The sequence below is a fragment of the Scomber scombrus genome, chromosome 3 (genome assembly GCF_963691925.1).
Source record: "Scomber scombrus chromosome 3, fScoSco1.1, whole genome shotgun sequence".
Lineage (NCBI taxonomy): Eukaryota > Metazoa > Chordata > Actinopteri > Scombriformes > Scombridae > Scomber > Scomber scombrus.
In genome coordinates, this window is record NC_084972.1 from 9032160 (window position 1) to 9055072 (window position 22913).

General features: G+C 40.4%; 1 protein-coding gene across 1 annotated transcript; it reads right to left on the reverse strand.

The window, feature by feature from the left end:
* Positions 1-1629: 1629 nt before the first annotated feature.
* tafa4b (TAFA chemokine like family member 4b) lies at positions 1630-21964 on the reverse strand. The gene is made up of 5 exons (XM_062442170.1): positions 21900-21964; positions 21142-21257; positions 12873-13028; positions 3886-4010; positions 1630-1641 (listed from the first exon to the last, which is right to left on the reverse strand). The coding sequence occupies exons 1-5, from the start codon at positions 21962-21964 to the stop codon at positions 1630-1632; spliced, it is 474 nt and encodes a 157-aa protein (XP_062298154.1).
* Between the last annotated feature and the right edge of the window lie 949 nt (positions 21965-22913).

Here is a 22913-nt window from a genome sequence, read left to right on the forward strand (position 1 = left end):
GAGAAAAAATGGATTTGGGGAAAGCGTGAGAGGAAAAAGCAGCACACTAGCACAAACAGCTGGGAAATAAAGATACAGTGTGTGGGACAGGCTGAGTGAAAACTATTTTAACTGTGCCATCTTTTTCTATGCTACGCAATGTGTTGGAAAAGAGAGAGGGGCGCAAGAGAGATTCAAAGACGAGGGGAGTATGAGAGGGAGAATGCACAGAGATAATTGAGAGATGTAAGACGGTTGTTTGGGTGCTACACTATTGTACTATTGTAGCGCGGTAATGATCGAACCCTGTAGGGGGAAAAAACATGTTTGCCAAGGGTTGAACTGCCATTATCCCTGGCAATTATTTCAGTATATCTCACTGAAGCATTGATGTGGAGAGGGTTTCTGAGGGCAATCAATGGGTGATGTGCATACAAAAACATACTGTATCTCCTCATAAAGGTAGTTAAAAAGACCCCTAGTCATACAATTATATTGCATTTGCAGTGCTTTTAAAGACTAATAACCTGAACATTCACTGAGAGAAAAAATAAACCATTCCCAATAAGGTGAAATAATAACATAAAGACAACTCATCCCCCTTGTTTGAACATTTTATGGGCCTCCTTTTAACATTTAACATAAGAGATGTCATAGACCGAATATAATAGATCAAAGATAGATAACTTTAAAGGCTGAGATTGGAAATGTGATTGGGCAAAAATGAGACAGATGAATCACACTTTGCTAGTTCATATTGTACCAAGCTGTATGTAAGCGAAGCTCAGTAGCTGGAGCCATTTTTAACCAATAACTACTCAGGAATAATGGGGCATGATACATACAGTATATTTATCTACTTCAAGTGTCAGACATTTTACAAAATGCTCACCTTCAATTCCATGTGACATCCACAGCCAAAGATGGGAGATATCTAGAAAAACAAAACATTCCCAAATGCTTTCAACTAGTGCAAATATCTTACATGAATTTTTAATATGTTGTTATGATCCTACACTGCAATTCCTAATTGGAATTGGAAACTGCAAAAGGACTTTTGCAAAACAGTCATGATGGTAGTGACTTGACCCACAAGAGCAATTTGATGCTAATTTGCTATTTGCTAGTTATGAGCTGCAATCTGTTTCATTTCTCCCAAATCGTCTCCACCATATAAGCTCTACATATTGACAACAGGTTTGGATTGTGTCCAGCAGCACTCTAAGCACAGCTTTTAGTTCACATCTCACACTCACCCACAAATGCTTTGTTGAAATATATACTTTGAAATGCTTATTCAGTGTTTCAAATTGACCTTTTTTTTTTTTCTTTTTTTTTTTTAAATCAATCCACACTTCGTCCGTTATTGGAAAATATAAGTCCATTTTTGTCCCGATGTACCCTGGGTGTCCATGATTTTAGTCCATTGGTCTCAACAACCAGCATAGTGAATATGCTGTATGTTTGGCTCCACATAGCCGAGTGTACATAGTTTGTAATGAGTACATTTTATCCCATTGTTTTCTGATGGATAGCCTGGCAGCAGTTCTTTCCTTGATATTTTCCCCATTGTACAGTAAATATGTGTGAGTCATCCATCCTTTCCACATGGAAAGCTTCAGGTTTCCTCGTGGCTCAGTGGTTCTTTTGCTATCGTGTGACCTAAAAAAGAAACAATACCACAGATGAGAGCTGAGAATCCTTTTTACAGAGACATGTAATTACATGGAGGTGCACTAAGTCTGTGCTTTGCAGTCAATGAATGAACGTTTCAATTTGAAAGATCCAATCAGGAGTCAGAGGGAAATGTTCTGAATCAAAGCGCTTTGTATTTTTTAATTCCTGGCTCTCTGTCCTTTTTATTGGACTGAAAAGGTTTGTTTGCAGTTTATTGTGCAGACTGATTGCAGGGACCAGCAATGTCTCAACTGCTAAAGCCAGGGTTCACATGTGTTTCCGAGCTGTAATGGTTTGTTTACACTTGGGCAGCGAGTTGAAGGTGTATAATTGGAGATATAAAGAGCTTGTTTTTCAACTAACCTTATCCTATGTGCATTTGCAATAAACATATATGCTCATATATCAGTGCTGTTAATCTGTAAATTGTCTGTTTTTCCACAAACTGAGACATGGAATTTGGCATGTGAAAATATGCATCTTATGTTGTGGTTGTCTTTGCTTCTCCTTGTTAAATAGTGTTCCTATACCTAGGCCAGGCAATCTATACATCTTTCTACAGAAAACCTACGCTGTGTGGGAGTGAAAGAGAGATGGACAGATACAAATCATCATGGTGAATGAGATACTGAGGTGGTGAAAGGAGGTCATGGGTAGAAAAGGAGACGTAGGATAAAGAAAAGAGACAGAGAGAGCGAGAGAGCGAGAGAGCAGGGCCGTGCGAGCAGTTGCCAGGTAATCGATGTCTCATTGCAACTATCTTCAGTGACATCTGCCACCAAGTCTCCAAGTAACTGCACCCTGGTCCCAAAGCACCTTGGAAATGCACAATTAATGTCCACTGATGCAGTCAGCCATTGGCTCCTCATTCCTCTCTCAGCTGATCGGCTAGTCAGACAAGGTGGGGGGAGACAAAACCAAAAGAAAGGGAGAGAAGAAGCAGAAAGATGGCAATGTGCGGCAGAATCAGGATAATTGCACCTATCAGTCCCAGAGTTGGTGTAATGCCCTGGGTCATTAATTCCACTGCCTGTGACTGAGACCAACAGTGCCTCTGTTCCTCAGTCTATCCCGCTCACCAATTTAATTATGATTCTTAATTGTAAAGCCTCTGTGGAAGGCCCTCGCCATAATGCATTCTAATGAATGCGACAGATGTTGGGCTGTTATGCCATCTCTCAAGCAATTACTCTTATGGCGCCTGTGCCGCTTCCCTCACAACTGTTTCTCTTTTTATTTTTCACCTGTAAATAAACTGCACCTGCTCAATCCCACGACACGCACTCTGGCATGTATATACGCACACCCCCGTCGTCAGTCCTGCAAATTAACTTTCACACTTCAACAGCTTACAAAGGGCCATGAAGGACCCTCATTTAAATCAATTTATCTCATCTGAATAGCATCACTTTACATGACATCACACTGTGGTTTTGCATCTTACAGAGCGTACAGAGGTTTTGTGTTTTCTGCATCCATTGTTCCTTTCACCCATGCCAGAGCAGATACAGTTGTATCAGATTAATAAATAAGGCTCACTCTGGGCCTCGCTTGTTAATTAGCTCTGTATTGCGCCTGTAATTTTTATTGATGTTTGAAGTTAGTACTTAAATTAGACTATACTCATTTGTGGAGTCTTAGAGATCCAAACTTTGCTTTGCAAGATTATCTTTAATTTGTTTGGTAAGCACTTTCTTTTCATATACAATGCAGTCATCTACAGTGTGAAAAAGAGGAATAAAAGTCATCAAGTTGAAAGTTTGTTTACCAGACACTAATTGAGGCAAGATATTTTCTCAGAAAAAAACAAGAAACATCAGTTCAATTGAAGATCAAGGTCAATTCTAACTACATCAAATGTTAGTCAAGCTGGAAGATGCTCAGTAATACATGTATTTATTCTTTCTGGACATCATGTGTTTCTCAAGGGACTTTATGATGTGAGCACTGATAAGGTTACTTGCTTTGTTGTTGCATACGAATTAGAAGACGTTCTTTATCAAAGACTCTACAGTAATTGGGGTTGGTTGGATATAAGTGTAGGTGTCACCGTGCAAACAGAGAATACAGCACAGGCAACACATGCAAGGAGAAGAGCACCATGTGTGTGGTGACATGTGCATAAAATATACACACAGTAATTGCACTGATACGCACTGAAGAGATACAGGCATGCAAACAGGCTGGTAGTTATACAATCGCACAGACACAGACAGGCATCCTTCTCACCTTGGTGGTTTTGACTTTGTTGCCAGTGCTGCAGGACCAGCCAGTCAGGTCAGGCAAGACCTTACACTCCTCTCCATCCATACACGGCTGCATCTGGCACCACCATTTCTGGGCTACAATGGAGGCTAGAGTAGTGAATGGAGGAAAAAAATAGACAGCAGGTCACTGAATGAAAAAAAAGATTATTCAGAGCACTGAATAATGACAAAACGCTAGACTAGATCAGATCAAAAATAATGCCTGCACCATATTTTCACAGTGTAAATGTCACAAGCGCTGTCCATGGTGCTGATCCTCTCTCTTGACAAACATCATGGTCTTGAATTGCTCACTGAGGAGTCATGTGAGGGTTTTTATTCTGTAATAAGATTATTGTGATTTTCCCAGTAGTTATAATATATAGCAGGTAACTTTTTTTCCTCTTCATTTTAATCAGATTATTGTAATCCCTCGACATAGGATCTTAAACCCTGCATGAAATAAGTATGTCTGCCATTCACAAGAAAATAAGTAGACAGAATAGAAAAAATGTGACCAACATAAATATTTCACTGCCATACCTTGGAAGCAATAACTAATAGAATTCCCAAATACCCTGAATAGAACTAATCAGACATGACTACCCTGTGCTGCTCCTCTAAAAGGGCAGAGGTCTTTGAATTAATATTTTCACTACTCCAAGAGATGAATTTATGCATATTTTCTGCAGTGGTGCATGCATGAGTATGCAGTCACTACCGAGAACTTAAACGTAAACCGCTTCACCCACCTTCCCTCCTGTTTCTGGTATAATCAGCATTATGAGCATTATGAGCATTATTCACTTTGCATAATAAAGAGAACAAGACCAGGATTTTGATGAAGTATTAATTAAAACATCAGTGTGCTCACATATATCCGAGATAAGAGACGTAATGTTTATGATTTACTGTATGATATTTGCAGCAGCCTTTTGATTTTTTTTAAAAGAAAGTTCCTCAGTTGTATCTAAATCAAGAAAAACGTGATCTGCTGCATTTATATGTGCAAGAAAATTGATAAAATCCAGCTTCAGAAATATGGGCAGATCTACAGTTAATCCAGTATTAAACCCCAAAGTTTTCTCACTTATTTGCAGCTGATACTCAAATCTTCTAGATCATCTGACCCACTGTCTAAACAGGAGACAGCCCGACGGCTAAGAATAACTCAATTTCCCTCTCTTAAAACTCATCATCTATCCATCCTCCTGTCTCAACTGTGGATGCAGGCATGGATAAAAGAGTGCACCCATTTCTCCAACTTCATTAAGTTGCTGGATTGATGGTGTTTATACAGGATCTCTGGTGACTACTGTTTTCAACAAAGGGAGGAGGATGAGGTAGTATTGGCAGGAAAATGAGCTTTCAACTACATAATGCAAAAGAACACAGGCAAATCCTCTCAAGCATCGTGTAAGAAGAAACAATGTGGCTGAGGGGAAGAGAGGGAGGAATAGGGAGGAGGACCAGGCTAAATAATAACTGTTCACCAAGAAAACATCTTTGTAGTGTGGAAATGAGCAGTGAGGGGAACTGAGAGAGGCAGAAGTGAAGGGTAAGAAGCTGTTTGAGGGTGACTATCCAACAGAGAAAGAGTGAAGGAGCAGATTAAACAAAGACAACAGAGAGAAACAAGTAACGAACTGAAGCGGAGTGGAAAAATAGGCAGCACGAATGCAACACTAGAGACAGGAAGAGGTATAGGAAGAAGAGGGAGGCCACACCAAGATGCCAGGTCACCACCAAAAAAATAAATAAAAATCTCACAGCTATCACAAAGTGTAATGTTGAACACATTGTTATGATGCATGAGCTCAGTGGCAGTAAGCGGTTCTAAAAACCAATGGCTGTGTAATGCTTGTTAATGTGGCCATTACGGTGTCGACGACGGCGCTTTGCACTACGAGAGTGTTATTTAGAGCTAATGGGCATGGCCTTTGAGTGCTATTATGGAGTTAGCTTTCCCTGCAAGCTTATCTCATGCTATACTGGGAGAGCGGAGCAGGCGTGACCTATAAGCACCTGCATGTCAAGTCAGAAAATGAACAGGGGCCCAGAACGTGGCCTGTGATGTCATGGTTAGTTCAGATGTTGGACAGCACTCACAGATAGGTCTCAACAGGTCGATGATAAAAAGATTACAGAGGTACTTAGTCTGTCTGCGGCAGTTAATTCTGAGCTCCTCATCTCTGGGGCCACGTTTTTCCTCACCTTACTAATAGTGAATGTGCAGAGAAAGATGGCTGCCAGTTTGATGTGCCATAAAGCTGTGCTGTCTTCAAGGTCAGCCACTGCTAAAAAAAAAGAGTCTTCTTTTGCTCAACTGTATCTGAAAGTAGAGCATTTATATTCTGCTTTAAATTCATAGTTCAACATTTAACCTCTCTCATGTCTGTTCACTTTTAGACAGAGCCAGGCTAGCTTTTTCCAGGTATTCAGGTTTTATGCTAAACTAGGTTAACTGTCTGCCATTAGTAGCTTCACATTTGGTATTAATGTGCTTTTCTAACTCTAACAAAGAAAGGGAATACGCGCATTTTCCAAAACATTCAACTCTTGATTAGAAGAAAAATACTTTAGAGGGCATTATAAGCTTAGTGGCTTTTAAAATGATGGAGCTAATTTGACATTGTCGGCTTTACACTCTGTCTGCACAATGGTCCCTGGGACATTTTGACTATGATATTCAACAAGAAAATGTGAAAATGAATCATTGCCAAGTTCTTGAAATAGAAAAAGGATGCATATTCTCCAGGAGAAAAAAAAGATATGCACAACACATGGAACACTTCTAAGCCTACCTACTCTAATTGCATCAGTCTCATTAAGAGTCTATATTTATATTCACAAAAGGTGCATATGCTAATTAAAATAAGGTTTAACGCTCAAGTCTTACATTTCATCACAGTTACTATCAGCTCATTACAATGAAATCTGCACTCAAAATGGCTCCCTTTCAAGTTCTCCCTCAAACTTAAAGTGTGGGATCAGCTAAGGGCAAACGTCTAGACAGTGCTTTGCTTAAGGTGCATGTGATTAGGCAACACAAGGGACTGAGGCTATGTTACTCCCCAGGTTCTCATCTAATCTCTGGGGTTCTCTAAATGGGGTCTGCAGAGGTTTTGCGCCACGAGGCTGCCTATAGCTCTGCCTCTCTTCCTACTGATCACAACATGTCAATCTAACACTCACCTGATAGTTGTCACTCATTATGCCTATTGTGGCTACAGCATTTCATTTTTGTTTGTGCACGAGCAAACATGTCAGCTGAATGAGCATTCATCCCAACACAGCCCCTGCTCATTTCTTCCTGCTCTGCTGCCTGCATTGTCGTTGTAATGTTTGTGACATCAAGTGGACAAAGTTGAAACTGCATCCACACGTTCACTCTCACACATCACTGATGTATTGTTCAGACCTTTGAGACCAAATATAAGCCTGTATGCCTAATTAATGTAATACTGTTGTTGATATGACGCTTTGTTGCTGGCTAATTAACACTTTTAGAATGTATGACATGTTCCACCTGTGCAGGTATTTAATAAGTGTTACGGACAATTAAGACCCCGCCACCATGAAAAAAAACTATATATATTAGCACTGCTTTGCTTGTGAGATATTTCTCTCATTTTCACCATTACTTCACAAACACAGAGTTAACACCCTGCTCTCCCCCCCGTGGAACCAAAAAACAGGCTTAAATCAATCTGACATTATTCGGTGGATTTTATTTCATACTATATGAACAGTAGTGATTCATCTATGACTACGCATCATTTCTTTTGAGAGCACACAGAGAGCACACACAAGCCAGGATCAGCCCACTACGTCTACTTTCAAAGGATGATGCGGGAAATGTATTATTTCATGAGATGAATTGGCATAAGTCACCAAGTTCAAAGGGACTTCCTTCACCTCTAACCCTTTCATCCAAAGTAATTCAAGTCAGATGATGAAGAAAAATAGGCTAACCTTAACTAATTCAATGATTCTGTTATGTCATTCAAATGTAGACTGATGTAAGGCAGGGCATACAATATGTGCACTCAGGCGTGCGTCTGTTAGAGTGTTTGCCAGTTAATACTTTATAAGGGTACCGCCTGTACTCACTCAATGGACCAACACAAAATGCAACGGGGAGTTTACTTTTACTTTGCATGTGTACGTACATGCCTGTGTGTCTATGTGTTTTGACCAGTGTGCACATAGATGCCCTTGCGGGTTTACAGTGTGTGCATGTATGCAGTCCCCACTGTGCAGTTAGTATTAGTCATAAAAGCAGAATCACACGCAGTCCCATGCCCTTGCTCCCAGGTCATTACTATTTAAAGGGCGTATGATGCACCTTCACACACACACACACACACACACACACTGTACAGAGGTACAGATACCCTCAGGCATTGTAACTGTTCCACTCTGTGATCCTGGAGTGCAGAAGCAGTTGGAGAGAGGCATCCATCTCTTTCTACAATGATTTACTAACACACTGTATCTCTGTTGCCTCGACTCACACAGCCATGCCAGCACAGCCAGGTATCCATGACGAGAAAACACAAGTAGTGAGTGCGGTTGAAAAACTGTCAGAAATAGATTATACACGGTGAACACACACACACACACACACACACACACACACACACACACACACACACACACACACACACACACACACACACACACACACACACTTACAGGAACAGACACTGTCAAAATGACAAAAGCATGACATTATGGAGCAGATATTACAGTAAACAACAGCAGGTTGAAACACTTAACTAGATTTCTTTGCCCAAAATGAAACACGGTTTGTCTTGGTTCACCATATCACAAACCAAACTAAATCCACTCATCCATCGTTTTTATCAGGTCACTGTGCTCGCTGTTTTCCTCCACCGCCAAAAACACTTTAATGGCAGTGTTCGGGGAGAAAATTAAAGTTCTTTTTTACTGTTACAGCATCTCAGACACACAAAAATGCAAGCGTTAAAGGTTAACCAAGTACACTTGTCCATGCTGTATGGGTATTGTTACTTTTTTTTTCTACATTTAACCCTAACCCTAACACTAAACCCTAACCCTAATCCTAACCACCAACCCCATGTGACACAAACACACAAGTGGTACCCTGTGCATTTCTCCTGCAGAGTGTTCTTAAACACAGATTGACCTCTTGACCTCTGCTTATTGGCTATTAATTCTCCCCCTTAAAACTTTCCACGCTATGACTCAGACTTCTCCAAAAACACCTTACAATTCACAGCACTAACTTGTCACTCTCACACACGAGTGCCACTAATTCGAAATAAAAACAGAAAGAAGTATGTTTCTTGATTGATGAAAAAAAAATCTCGGAAAGTACAGCGTTGAATAGAGTTCAGTTGAAAAAGTTAGGCTCACAGTAATGGGCCCCACCGTGCAGCAGCCGGTAATGGGACCTGCTGCCATTTACTCCTCTTTCAGCCGGCATCAATAATGTAACTCCATTTACACTATGACTTTTCTACAAAGGCTGGCTTCTGAGAGGGGTTTGTCTCTTTCCATCAGTGCTCAAGCCTAAAAGGTGTGAGTAGCATGCGTACGTGTGTGTAGGTGTGTGTTTGTGTGTGTGTAAGAATGTGTTGGATGAGGCGAGATCTTTTGTAACTGTGAACTCAGAGGTCAAGCATGACTCATGAGATAAGTGCTGCTGAGCACTGGATTTGGAAGTGAGAGGTGGTGAGACTCAGAGGTGAGATCTGAATAGGAAATTAGAAAACCTCATGACTAGTGTGATAGAGGAAATGAGGGGTTTGTGTGTAACTGTGTGTGTGTGTGTGTGTGTGCGTGTGGGTGACTGTGTGTTTGTGAGGAAGAAAGAGTGGGAGCGATTAAGAGCATCAAAAAGAATTTATCACTGAATGACTTTCAGTCATGCAGTCGTCCTGTCTATCTATTATTTTCTCATCAGTGTCATTCCTTCCTCTTAGAAGACTTTACCAAGTCCATACCAAAAGTTTCACATGATTCCTTATTCATCCCAACTTTCATTACAAAACCAATCATCTTTGCTATGGTTGCCTGATTTTATCATTATCGAGCGATTGTTCCCATCGAGGAACTCATCAAAGAGGTTAAACAACTAATCTTTTTTATTGGGTGAAAATAGTGTTGAAATGAAGTAGCAGGTATGTTTGTGATGGAGTCATTTGAATGGGAAAAGCACCGTCTACTGGCCACATGCGAGAATAGCAACACAGACTGGATGAAGGTTGAGAGACGGCTGTTGTAGGAATAATGGGTCCCAAAATAGAGATGCGTACTTCTATGCAAATAGATTAGTTTAGGGCAAGATGAGTTTTCTTTTCCTTATCAAATTAAATAAATTATAAAACCAGAAAACAAAGATACAAAGAAAGTGTGCTAATGAATAATTAAGTAATAGTTAATAATAATTAACTAAACAAATAATCAAATATACAAAATTCTATAGTTTAAAAAAAGTGTAACTAGTTATTTACATTTTCCTAAATTGAAAAACGTTCTATACTTAAATACAATAACCTTTTTGCTTTTATTTACTGAGATAAATACAGTGAGTGTGCTTAATTTCTTCTATATTGTCTATTAATAGAAGTCAAACACAAAAGCTATGGCAAGGTGGTGAAGGTGTTTATTTATTTGTTTATTGTTTCCTCTTAACAATTTCCATATCTTTCATTTGCTGCATTAGGAAGATAATATGCTAATACTGTATTCTCATAAGAAATAAACAAAACAAAAATAGTAAATCTGTAACAAGTCTAAAGAAATACATTTCTTCATTTTTGTTCACATATCTCTAATCAAAGTCTCTATTTCTGTGTGTTTATCAGTCATTCGGGTGTGTGTGAGTATAAATTCAGTTTCCAGCCCCCGTCTGACCTTAACAGTTTGAATAACCCTTCGAAGATTAACTGGCTCTACTCGCGTATGAGACAACTATGTATTTTCTTGTGGTAGGGGGCTAATACAGCGTGATTGGATCAGGTTGGCTGACACTGTGTGTATGTTTGTGATCTCAGTGGAGCGTCTGTGGATGATGGGGGTCACTGACACTGCTTGTTTCTTGCAGGGCAGAAGCTCTCCGAGCGAACAAACGGGTAGAACAAACGTCAATGAAGACAATCATCTGTCTATCATTTTTATCCACACACATATGCAGCATGCATAAATAAGCAAAAACACATGTTATATTTGTATGTACATTCTTGCTGTGTATGTGAGAGCAAAATTCTATAATACATTTAATTTGCTTTCAATCATTTTTCCTCAAACCCCAGATGTTAGATCTTGACCTATAAAAGAGATCAGAGGAACATATTTCTCCATCACCATCTGTCATATACTCATGTGGCCCGGCTAGATATGAAATGGAATGCTGTTCCGAATAAAATCAGGCTTTTAAAACTGCAGTTTAAATTTCTAGTCTTGAGGCTGAGGCCGTCTTGTCCGATAGCTGTCGTATATTTGCTTCTCCTTTGATATGGCACAGGGGAATAAGGAAGGCAAGGAGACACTGGTGACTGGGCTTCTATTACCTGCATTAGTGGCTTAAACCTTTCATGTTACGTGATCTCCTTGGGACATGATAAACTGTTGGACTAGCAGGGCAGAGATGAGCAGCCTTACTTTGTCCCACAAATACCTTTTAAAAGTAGAATTTAACCGCTTATCAAAAGTATTTGTAGCATTTTGAAATGTTAAAATTAGGTGGAAAAGATTGATATGATTACCATACAATCATGGATGGATTTATAGTCTAGGAATTGTTTTTCAGGTATTCTTTGTCTCATTTTCTCACCTCTTGTGTGATTTTTTTTTCCTAGTATAGAAAGGATAACATTTTCCCCATTAGCTTTCCATGTTTTTCCATCTGCCATTAATGAAACTTTGAATGGTCTGGTTCAGTTTGTGCTGGAAGTGGAACAAAGTAATTACAGTTTTAACATATAACCAACTGTAAAGGTAAAGCCTATATGCAATCCCTGCAGCAGACTCACTGACTAGTATTATCTCCAATCTGCTAATAATTAGTTTACGGTGACATATTTCATGAAGGAATTGAAAACAATTTCTAACCTCTTTAACCCTGTCTGTCAGATTCTTCAGTGCATCCATCATTACACACACTAGCTGTGCATCCAAAATCACAAAACTTTATTGTAAATTGTTGTCGTCTTTCCAAACATACTGAGGAGGTCAGGTGGAGTTGTGGAAAAATGTGTGTAAAATGTTGTGTGAGACAACTAGAGTATTTCTGTTTGATTTAATGGTGCAGCCATAAAAACATGACATTTTGGGTTTGGGTATTTTACTGACTATGTGTGTATGATAGATTTACTGTTGTTGGAACGAGCTCCTACTGATTATACTTTCATACAGTGTGGAAAAAATATTCATTCTAACTTCAAAGCTACTCGATGGCACATTTAAAGGGAAAGGGTAAAGGGCTTAAAAAGGACACTGCAGTTGAAGTAGGTGATGCATCCACTACAAAGACTGATGCTTTGCAGTTGACCAGTATAAACAGACTGTTGGTCACTGTGCAGCTGCACAAAAGTCACTGCGAGGTATGCAGTTTGCCAAACACTGCATAGTTGTGCTTTTCATTGCATAGTTTTATTACAGTTTGTATCTGCTAGATCAGTTTTTCTTCACATAAATATAAACTGACATTTTTTACAGAAAACAAAAATGCACACTGGCTCTTTATTCATTTAAGAGATGTGACAGCTGCCTGTTTGGATACATTTGCTACTTTTGGAATTGATACTCGAAGCCAGGCGTTAAAAAATGATAAAAAATGAATATATAAAGGATTTACAGGAATGTGTAAATACTAAGGTAAGATATATGAATATACATTCACACACACACACACACACACACACACACACACACACACACACACACACACACAAGCACACTGGGTTGAGAGGTTTTTACCTTCCACACAGGAGGGTCTGGCTCTGGTGGTGCCCGCGACCTGCCCGGGGAAACAGGAACACTTGACGGTTTGAGAGCGCTCCTCAATCTTATTCTTATTACAGCAGCGATGGTTAGCCACGACCTCACATGTCCCCTGTTTCACCTGGTAGGAGACTGAGACAGACAGAGAGAGAGAGAGATATGCAGAGACAGACAGAGAGAGAGGGGAGAGGGGGATTATTTGCTACAAATTCATACTTTTAGAGGGCTTATTTGTATTTTGATGGTTTGTTGGCACTAAAATCGAGTTTAAATTCATATATATTTGTGATGCAAATAACAATAATATGAACACCTCACCAGCCACTTTAAGGATTAAAGAAATCTGCTGAATTATTTACTTTTGTATAAAGTCTTCAATTTATTCCAGTCTCATACTCTTTGATTCATAAGTAAACACTCTTTAGCGAGACTTGGCTTTCATTCTCAGCCCGGTGCCCTCATTAACTTCGTCACAGAAGCGGCTCTGTTGTTGTCATTGTGTGCAGGAGAAGAGTAGAGAAACAAGGAGAGCAGGAAATGTTGAAAAAAAACAACATTCTCTCTTTGGACTCCTTTCAGACAAAATAAATCACTTGATCTGAGCAAAGAAAAGACATGCACATTTTATGAGGGAGTTATGTGGTGGAGAAGAGTGACCCACTAATCGGATACACTTAAATCATTATGGATTCTAGACAGAACCCATCAGTGTTAAGTGGGTATACGCATGTGTGGGCGTGTACATTCTACATGTGTGTGGATGGCTGCATGTCTGCACCTGTTCTCACATATCACTGCATTTCTGTTGCTGTCTTTGTGCTTGGTTTTGTGTGTGTATGCTCCTGAAAGTCATAATTTATATAAGGATAATTGCTTTTCACCTGACACCTCAAACACATAAACAGCTTCTAATCTCACTTGATTATCCTCACCCTTCCCACGGGACCTCGGTCCGGTTAATTATAACATTCCCTTGACAGTAATGGGACAGAAGGGCACGCTTAACTTAAAGTAAATGTTCACCCAAAGCTATCTGCCCAGTGGTATTTAAGTGTGTGTGTGTGTGTGTGTGTGTGTGTGTGTGTGTGTGTGTGCGTGTGTGTGCGCATGCTTTTAATGAGAATTATTTCCGTTAAGTCAAATCGTTTATCTCTCATTACTCCTCTTCAGGGAATTGCGTTTTGTTGAATAGACTAGTCTCCAAATGCTTTGGGATAATTGTGACTTAATTCTGTTTAAAAGAGCTCACGGGGGTGATTCATGTATGAGGCAGCTGTGGATATCTTGACATCATCACATCTGTCACATGCGTTGGTGTAGGTTCTGTGGTCTGTTCGCAGGTTTTCAACACACACAGTGCAACAGCATGCTGAAAGGATAATGTGTGAATAGGCTTATGCTGTATGGTAATGTTTAGAAGTGTGCACTGCCTACAGTGTCTGCTTGTGTTATATTTTACTCAGCACATTAAACCCATGAATCTCTCAGGAGGAGGTTTTTTTTATTTATTGCCACCGAAAGGAAAACGCACCGACCACAAATGTTGGATAAAATGTTTAGTAAATCTAATCTTTGCTTATGGCTTCTGAACGGATTCCAGCGGCCTTATCTTCGCTCCCAAAGCTTGTTGTGCACTCCGGAGAGTCTCTGGCACCATTTCCCAGAGCACAGCAAACCCTGTTGGCGACATTACTACCTATAAGCTTCTTTACAGCCCTGGAAAAACCTTGGTTATACTGTACCATAAGCCCAGGTTTCATTTATGTACGTGACTTTACCCAGACTCCAAAACTTTTCATGCTCAGCCCGAATGATCTTTACAGGTAGACACAAAGGCGAGCACATAAACACACACACACACACACACACACATACACATACATTCACAGCTGCTAACAGACAAACAGAGCACACACACACACATAGCAAACACACACTCTGTAGAGGGTTCCATTTCTGTAGGCCATGGCCCCTCTCATCCTTTCTGATTTAAAGTTTGTTTGTTCTCTTCTCCAGAGAGCACCATCAATGATCCCTGGCTCTCTGAGGGCGTACTATCATCCCTCCACTTTCATTTCCCTCACTCCTCTCTTTCAGGGTCTACTGAGGATGGAGCAGCTGCCGGATCCCCCTCGCACACACACGCACTCACAAACACACGCAGGCATAAACACACACACACATAAATCCACTGATAAAATCTATAATAGAACAGAATAGAACTTGATGGGACAAGGGCTGTCAGTGCAGCATTATTACAACAGATAATGCCAATTTCAGTATTTGGTAACAATGGAGGAAAAAATGATTGTGACCAATATGATAATGAATAAGGATATAACGAGATTTGGGGGAGGGGGGGGGGGTGTGAAAGTCTAAATCAAACATCATCAAATTGTTTTGTTTGTAATCAGACTTGTGCCCTCATTATCATTATTGGAAATGAATTGTGCTGTTTGGTGACTTGGCTGCCCCCCCTTCACCCCACTCCCCATCTCAGAAATAGGCAGCTTGTTAGTGAGAAAGTGGGAGTCATACAGGAGGAGGAGAAGCAGTGTCACAGGCAGCAGGGAGAACAAAGAGCGGCTCGCCTCCTGCTGGCATAATGAGGTCAGAAGGTTCACAGGTCTCCTCTCTTTATTGCCTACATCAGACCCGGGCTAAGGCTGTTTGTATTCTAAAACTGTAAAGCTGTGAGGGTGAGCAGCAGGGAAGTGGAGGAGAAACCCACCTGAACTTTATTTATGCCCCTTTTTTTGTGTCAGCCCAGCTTTTGCAGGCTGATTTGAATTTAAATGAAGAATACATTAGCCGATATGAGGAAAATTCCTAATGTTGTAAGGTATATGTTAGGTATATGGGGATAGTTTACACGATTCAAAAGTGTTAGAGAAGACAGCATGACTCTGTTGGGTTTTCTTGCAGTTTACTGTGGCAGTTTACTTTGAGAGTCCAAGGTGCTCTTGAAGCAAATCATTTAAAAGGTTTTCTTTCATGGAAAGTTGAAAAGGACATTCAAAACAACTTCAGTGTGTTTCAGATGTTGCCGGTGTGGCCTTCATCAGGGAGTATCAGAACAAACTACAGGCAGAAACACGTCTTTTATACTGATGAATTATTGCCTTGAAACGATCACGAACTGCAGCAAAATGATGAGGGGAAAAATGTGATAAAAATGTGGTTCTTTTTGCAGTTGGCTGAATATTTCTGACAGAGTTTTTTAATCAAATGTCCCTGTAATTACGTCATCTCCTTTAGTTTGATAAATAAGTCTGGAAATTTACTGAAGATTTCTTTGGAAAGTTTTGCATGACCAATAACCTTAAACTGAGCCTGCATGCATACTTAACTCCCCACAAAGCTGTCGTCCCACACAAATAAGCTACTTTCAACTTATCACATCTGAAAATATGGAGATTTAGAAAAACATCAAACATGTTGCAACTTCAGAACACATTAGAGTCTGTTCAGTTTGTGGTTTTGCTGTCAACTTCATAATATAGAGCCAATTCAAACAATTCGACTTTTAAAAGGTGAGGTGGTAAGATTTCTATAAGGCATTATAGTTATATGAATAAAGAATAAAGCATGGAGGAAGTAATATTAGAAGTTGTATATCGATGGCAGTTTGACCTTCTTTTTTTAAAACTTTAATAACCGACAGCCGGCATTTTCTCCCATGCAGAGGTAAAGATTTTTCATACCACAACCAATGATAATGTGCCAGAAAAGGTCAAAATACTAATGTTGATTATTAATTTCTGTAGAATGTATGCAGTGGGTGGATATGTCAATGTGTGCATGAAGTTATGTCTAAAGTGAATATGTTTGTAGGCCTGTAGGTGTGGGCTTGTGTCTAAGCACATATACACACACATTAAAACAAGCTGCGTAGGTATGATTTATATGCCCTTGAATATCCAAAGTACTTAATCAATGATTAGAGGTTAGAGAGCCACACAGTTTACAGCCAAAATCTATTTCATATAGGAGAAATACACTCAAAACCACCCACTCTTGTTGCCCAGAAACAAGAAACTTGTGTTAACCAATGTTAGCACTTTTAGTGCAATATATCCATGTATCGTTTGTGGTGTACTACAGTACACAGATGTAACTGGGGCTATTCACATTCACTGTAACTATGGAAATGGCCACCATTGTCTAAACTTTCAAATTGTTTAGAACCAACTATTCATAAACATTAAATCGATAGTGCAACCATACAGAATTGGGGAGAAAATTGCCTACATCTGTCTTATTAGAAGGAACCTGTATGATTTTCTGTAATACAAAAGTTCATTTTCAGAAGATTTTCTGCATCAAAGAAGTAATCAGAATAAAGTCAGCTGTGGCTAACACCAGCTTTGAATTGAAATGGTACAAAACCACAACATGTCCCACATATCAGAAAAGTGGTTTGGAGAACGTGTTGAAGCACAGCAGCTCAACTGTGAGGCCTCTCAGTTTTGTCTTCTCTCCACCAGCCCCTGTTCAGAGCACTGCTGCCTCTCACCCCTCATCTGTAGTCTGCCTTCAGCTACATACACATAATAACACTGTATCTAATGTCTCAGTGTTGCCTTTAAACCATTCTGTTATGGCCGTCTCAATGTAATAGAACTCACAGCACACGCTGAGATGAAGACTTCTCAAGCATGGCTAAATGCTTCTATTCCCGCGGCGGGCGAAAAAGGAGGTGGGAGGGGTGGCAACAGTAGCTGGGCAGCCAACAAACCAAGCTACCTTGAACTGATGGGTTATCCAGGCGATTGATGTATTCTGACAGACACAGGCAAGCAGGAGAATCATGCAATTTATCAAAAAGCTGTGTCTTTCCGCTGTCAATACCTGACAGGCATGTCCGCTGCTGTGTAGGACCAGATCTCTAGCAAATCTGTCGGAGTCAATGTGGAAAGGACTTACTGTTCAAGACAGCAAGATTACAAAGATAAGTTGTGTGGAACAAAGTGGAAACTATGTCAAACATCTTCCCATACGCTCTCTAAACATCAACATGAATACATGTTGCAGCTAAAACTCCTGTTTTTCTTTTTTTATCTCTTATCATTCCTCCTTCCTTCCTTCCTTCCTTCATTTGCCCTCTTCCAGCACGAGCTCACTCTTTGCCCTTCCTTACCCTCCTCCACTTTCCTCACTTGCTCCATCTCCTCCTCACCCCGATCCTGCGCAGCCCATCAATCCTACTGACATTATCAGTGTTTAACAGGCCCACATCAGGCTTCACCCGGCTTTATGCTAATTATCATAACAGGACGATGGTACGATGGTGCGTAATAAATCTATCCCCAATAAAAACCTGCTCGCTGAGACCTTGCCAGTATTGTTTTTTAAGGAGACATCTCATAAGAAGCTCAAGATAAGGACACAGAGGCCGGTGTACAGTATACTCAAATATATGCAGGGACAAATTCAAGCAGTGTCTACAGTGTGAAGGAGGCGTGACTATGACAGCAGTCCCTTTTATACAGTTGTTGCTCATATGAGCTAATGTGAATACAGGAGGTCCCGCTAACAAATAGATGAAAAAAAGTATCTTTCTGGCGATTTAAGATATAATTTGTCATCAATAGTATGTTGGAGCAGGGAATTTTAGATGATGACACAGGATTAGGGATTAATCCCAGACACCGACAAATGTATTGGTTTGCTGAGTGTTCTATAATAAGCTGTGGAAAGTTGTCATGCTCACTGTTAGTTTTGCACTTGGTCTCAGATAATCACATTTCAAACATTCAAAAAAGAGAAGACAAAGGGTATAAGGGAACTTTAGCTCCAGGGATTTAATAAAAGAATAATGTTGCTCAGAAGCAGAAATCTAAGCGCACAGACAATGGTTTTACCTGCAAGAAAGTTTGGATGTTTAAATAAGAAACAAGACATAAGGTTGAAGTGGGTAATTATTTGTATTGGATTATTTGACACCTCTGCTGTTCATTGTGCGACCTGCTTATGAATTGCTTGGTGTAATTATTATGAAATGCTAAACTAAATGAATAGCAATTAAGATCTGATGGGTGTGCCAAAATATTTCTCTCACTGTGTGTTTGGTAAAAGGTTTGAAAATGTCCCACGCAGTTTTGTTCTATTTGTGAGGGAGCTAACTGTAAACATGGCAGTATGAATACATTAGCTTATTTTTGTTAGCTGAATGTTTCAGTGTTATACAGATCTGGGTAGGGGAAAGCTCTTACCTGTGCTACAATATTTAAATGATATGCAGTCTGTTTGTGCCATTAACACTTAATGTTATGTGAGCAGCTGGGAATGAGAGCGAGAAGGACAGGGGTTATTTTGTTCTGGGCAACAGCTTTTTATATCCTGCCTGCACTCATTTGTAGGCTCTATATCTATTAGTATCTCCATGCCATTTGCTAGTCAGTGGCAGGTCATGAGGGCCATAAAATGTGATACATTTCTCTAAATGTGTTTTTATTTTATTTTACATTTAATCATTTTTATCATATTTTTAAAAAAAGATGCATTCAGTATGTTCTGCCCCCGATAGGCCAAATAAAACATGACTTAAACTGATATAAATTGGTTTTAAGACACCTTAGGGCTGGTGTGCATGAGCTGAAATTATTAAGACACCATAACTGTGAGCCAGGAACACATTTTGTTGACTCATTCTTGATATTTTAAGCCCATGAGAGTACTCTCAGAAAACCAAAGAGAAGCAGGTGTTATTTTTTCCACACTGATTTAAAGTGACAACTGTCGGCCATACTATGTCTGCATGGTTTGTTGACATTCACTCCATCCATTCCCATTATAGAACTGTTTTTGAGGTGAGTTTCTGCAAAATGAAAGATTGCCTCGGAGAATGACATCGAGTAAATGAGACTAAGATTTAAAAAAAAAAAAAAAAAACATACATCTAGTAGAGCATTTTTTGACCTCTAGAGCCACCATGTGGCTGTTAATGGTACATCAACAGCAACGTGGATCAAACTAATGTCTAACTGACCTGCCAGCAAAACAGCAGTAAAACACTTAAGTAGAAACATAGAAAATGTATCTAGCAGCCAAATATTTTTCATCCTCACACTGCTGTGTTAGTGTGTGCGCGTGTGTGTGTTTGCGTGTGTCATGTTGGTATTCACAGCCGACAAGTACTAAACCTCCACCAATTAGAGTAAACCCTCTAATAAAAAGTGCCAGTCGGTTTGGAAGCAAGTCATCTTGTTCCACAGCAAGAGTGAAATAAGAAGGGGCTGGACACCCATGCTGACCTTCACAATATACAGGGCCTGCAATTAGTAATGTCCCTGCCGTAAGCAGGCTGCCTCCTCTCCATCAAAAGGAAACTAATACCATCACTCACTGCACAGACTAGATGCTGGTAGCATTTCGATGGCACATAAAGGTCACCTTGCAAAACCCAAGCGGTGAGAGCAAAGAAACCAAGACATAATTAAGGAAATTGTCATAATTAAGTGTGAGGAAGAGGTGACTTGGGAGGCTGTCGCCGACAAGTCAAAGCGCAAGATGCTGTGTGACTCAGCACAACTGTCCCTGTATCCAGCCCTAATGAAATATTAATAAGACCATGTTGGTCATTTTTTGGTTGGAGGTCTGTCTGGATGACTTATGGAAATTAAAGATAGAGAATAGATTTAGCTTGTGGGCCACAATTAAGTCAGCAGTGGCTACACTTTTCTATCTTTTTTTTCATGGATTTCACAGGGAATAAGTGAAGCGGTGCTCTGGTTGAAAGGGGGACTGCAGAGCTATGCATATTAATGTAGGCGCTGGCAATTATAGGCCTGAGGATTAGAAACATACATGGCCTCTTCTGCAGGGGACATGCGCCCTATTTTATAGCAACCCTAAACCACTAAGAATCAGACCGCTTGAGAACAATGGCTCTGAACTGCTGGATGTCTCCACAGTCAACTACTCTGAATAGATCAGATCACACCCACACTGATCTATTTGTGTTGACAGCTCCTGACAGCTTAAGTGCCATTTGTATCTGTATGGGCTCGATCATTCAACAGGGGTGGGTTTGCATCCAAGCCCAAAACAAGATCTTGTCTAGATTACATTCTGTCATACTGAGGGGCGGAGCAAATACTCCCTGCTCAGCCCCCTCCTTCAGGATCGGGATGGCTCAGTCAGTGGCAGCCTTAGGGAACATGTGTTGTACCTCTGCAGTGACAGTGTAATTAACCTCTTGTGGTGTTGGAAGGGGCGGAATTCAGAGCAAGACCTGGTGTACCTGTCGATCCCCGATGGTTACGGTTGCTAGTGGACACCGGGTCGACCCAGAGCATCACCAAGGCAACGAGGAAGGCCACCTGCAAAGGCCAAGCTGACCTCCTCCATAGTTTCATCCTGAAAGAGGAGATAGAGGTTGCAATGAGGGAGTAAAAGGGGGAGAGGAAAAAGAAGAGGGCATGAGAAGAAGTTAGAACACTCCCCAAAAACAAGCAGAAACAATGTGAGGGGTGAGGCAGCAAAGGTCAAAGGAAGAAAATAAATTACAAGCTCAAGATCAGAATAGACCTGAGGAAAGTTTTCTTTAACACCACACATACAGTACACTGATGTCCATGAGAGTAAATAACCAGCAGCACCACTGTGCCACCAGCATCCTATATGCCTGTTAGAATTACATTAGGATTAATGCTTGTTTTCTTCTGGCAGCAGGAACAGACAGTTATAAAAAAGTTGACTTTATAAATCATGATAGGTTGACACTGAAAGAAACTTGAGGCTTACAACCAAATTTATAATATGTGTTGAATGTTTGCTGCTTTTCTTTATTTTAATATTCATGCATATTTGGTGTTTAGACTGTTGATTGGACAATATTGTTAGTTAAGCTCCTGAAACTTGTGAAAGGCATTTTATTGACTAAACATAATAATAATCTACTGATTAACCAATAATGAACATCATCATTAGTTGCTGCCCCAGCTGTATTTTCTATTGTTATCCTGTCTTCATGTGTATCTGCACAGGATGTCATTTCACCTGTTGGTCGTCTTTGATCTGTCTTCCACTGAGTAGCTCCTCAATGGACAGGGGGTACAGGCCATGGCTGCATTCACTCACACCTCAGCTCTCCTCCTCCTCCTCCTCGTCTTCCTCTTGCTTCTTCTCTTCCTCACCTCAACCAGAAGAAGCCCCTGGAGAGAGGAGGTACAAAGACACTCGGTCAGAGAGGCCAGTCTGCCCTGGGGTTCCTCTGTGGCCTCCAATGGCCTTATATGAAGGTCCACACACACTCACACATATATACACACACCCACACATATGCACACACAAGGGTAGAGATGTGAAGGCCTAGATTCTGTCAGATCCATTGTTTACAATAGGTTCACCTACCCCCAGGCTGAATGTGATCCCCACTCTAGACATCACACATAGCTCTCCCTCTCTCTCTCTTCCAAACAGATTTTCACATTTCCTCTTACTCTATCATGCACACATACACATAGATGGAGACGGACAGTAGACACCAAAGAGTGTACAAAACAGTTAAAACTTTAATTGACTCTAAAATGGGTGAGCCTCCAAGCTAAAACAGTCACTGGCCGCAAATCAAATGATCAAACAAGCAATAAACACAAGTTGACGCTCTACACACACACGCACACGCACCCACAGACACACACATTTGCACACACAGTGTTTGCAAGGTAAATTCAAACAGTGTCGGATGACAGCAGGAGAGACTCTCACTAATTACAGCTGAGTGACAGCTTCTGATGCATGTGCACTTCTGCACACTCATACACACACAGAGTAAATTACCATCCTGCCGTAAGAGTGTGTCAACACACCTCTCTTTACAAAGGGACTAACTGTGCAATCTAAATGAAAGACAACAGATTCACATTAATAACAAAATGTTCTCCCCTCCTCAAACCTTCATTATTCATCATGACTCATTGATATTCAGCTCAGTCCACTGTTATGCTCAGAAACTTCCTGGGAATGCATCAGCTCCAACCAAGCCTGATACCACCACTGAGCCATCAGTGT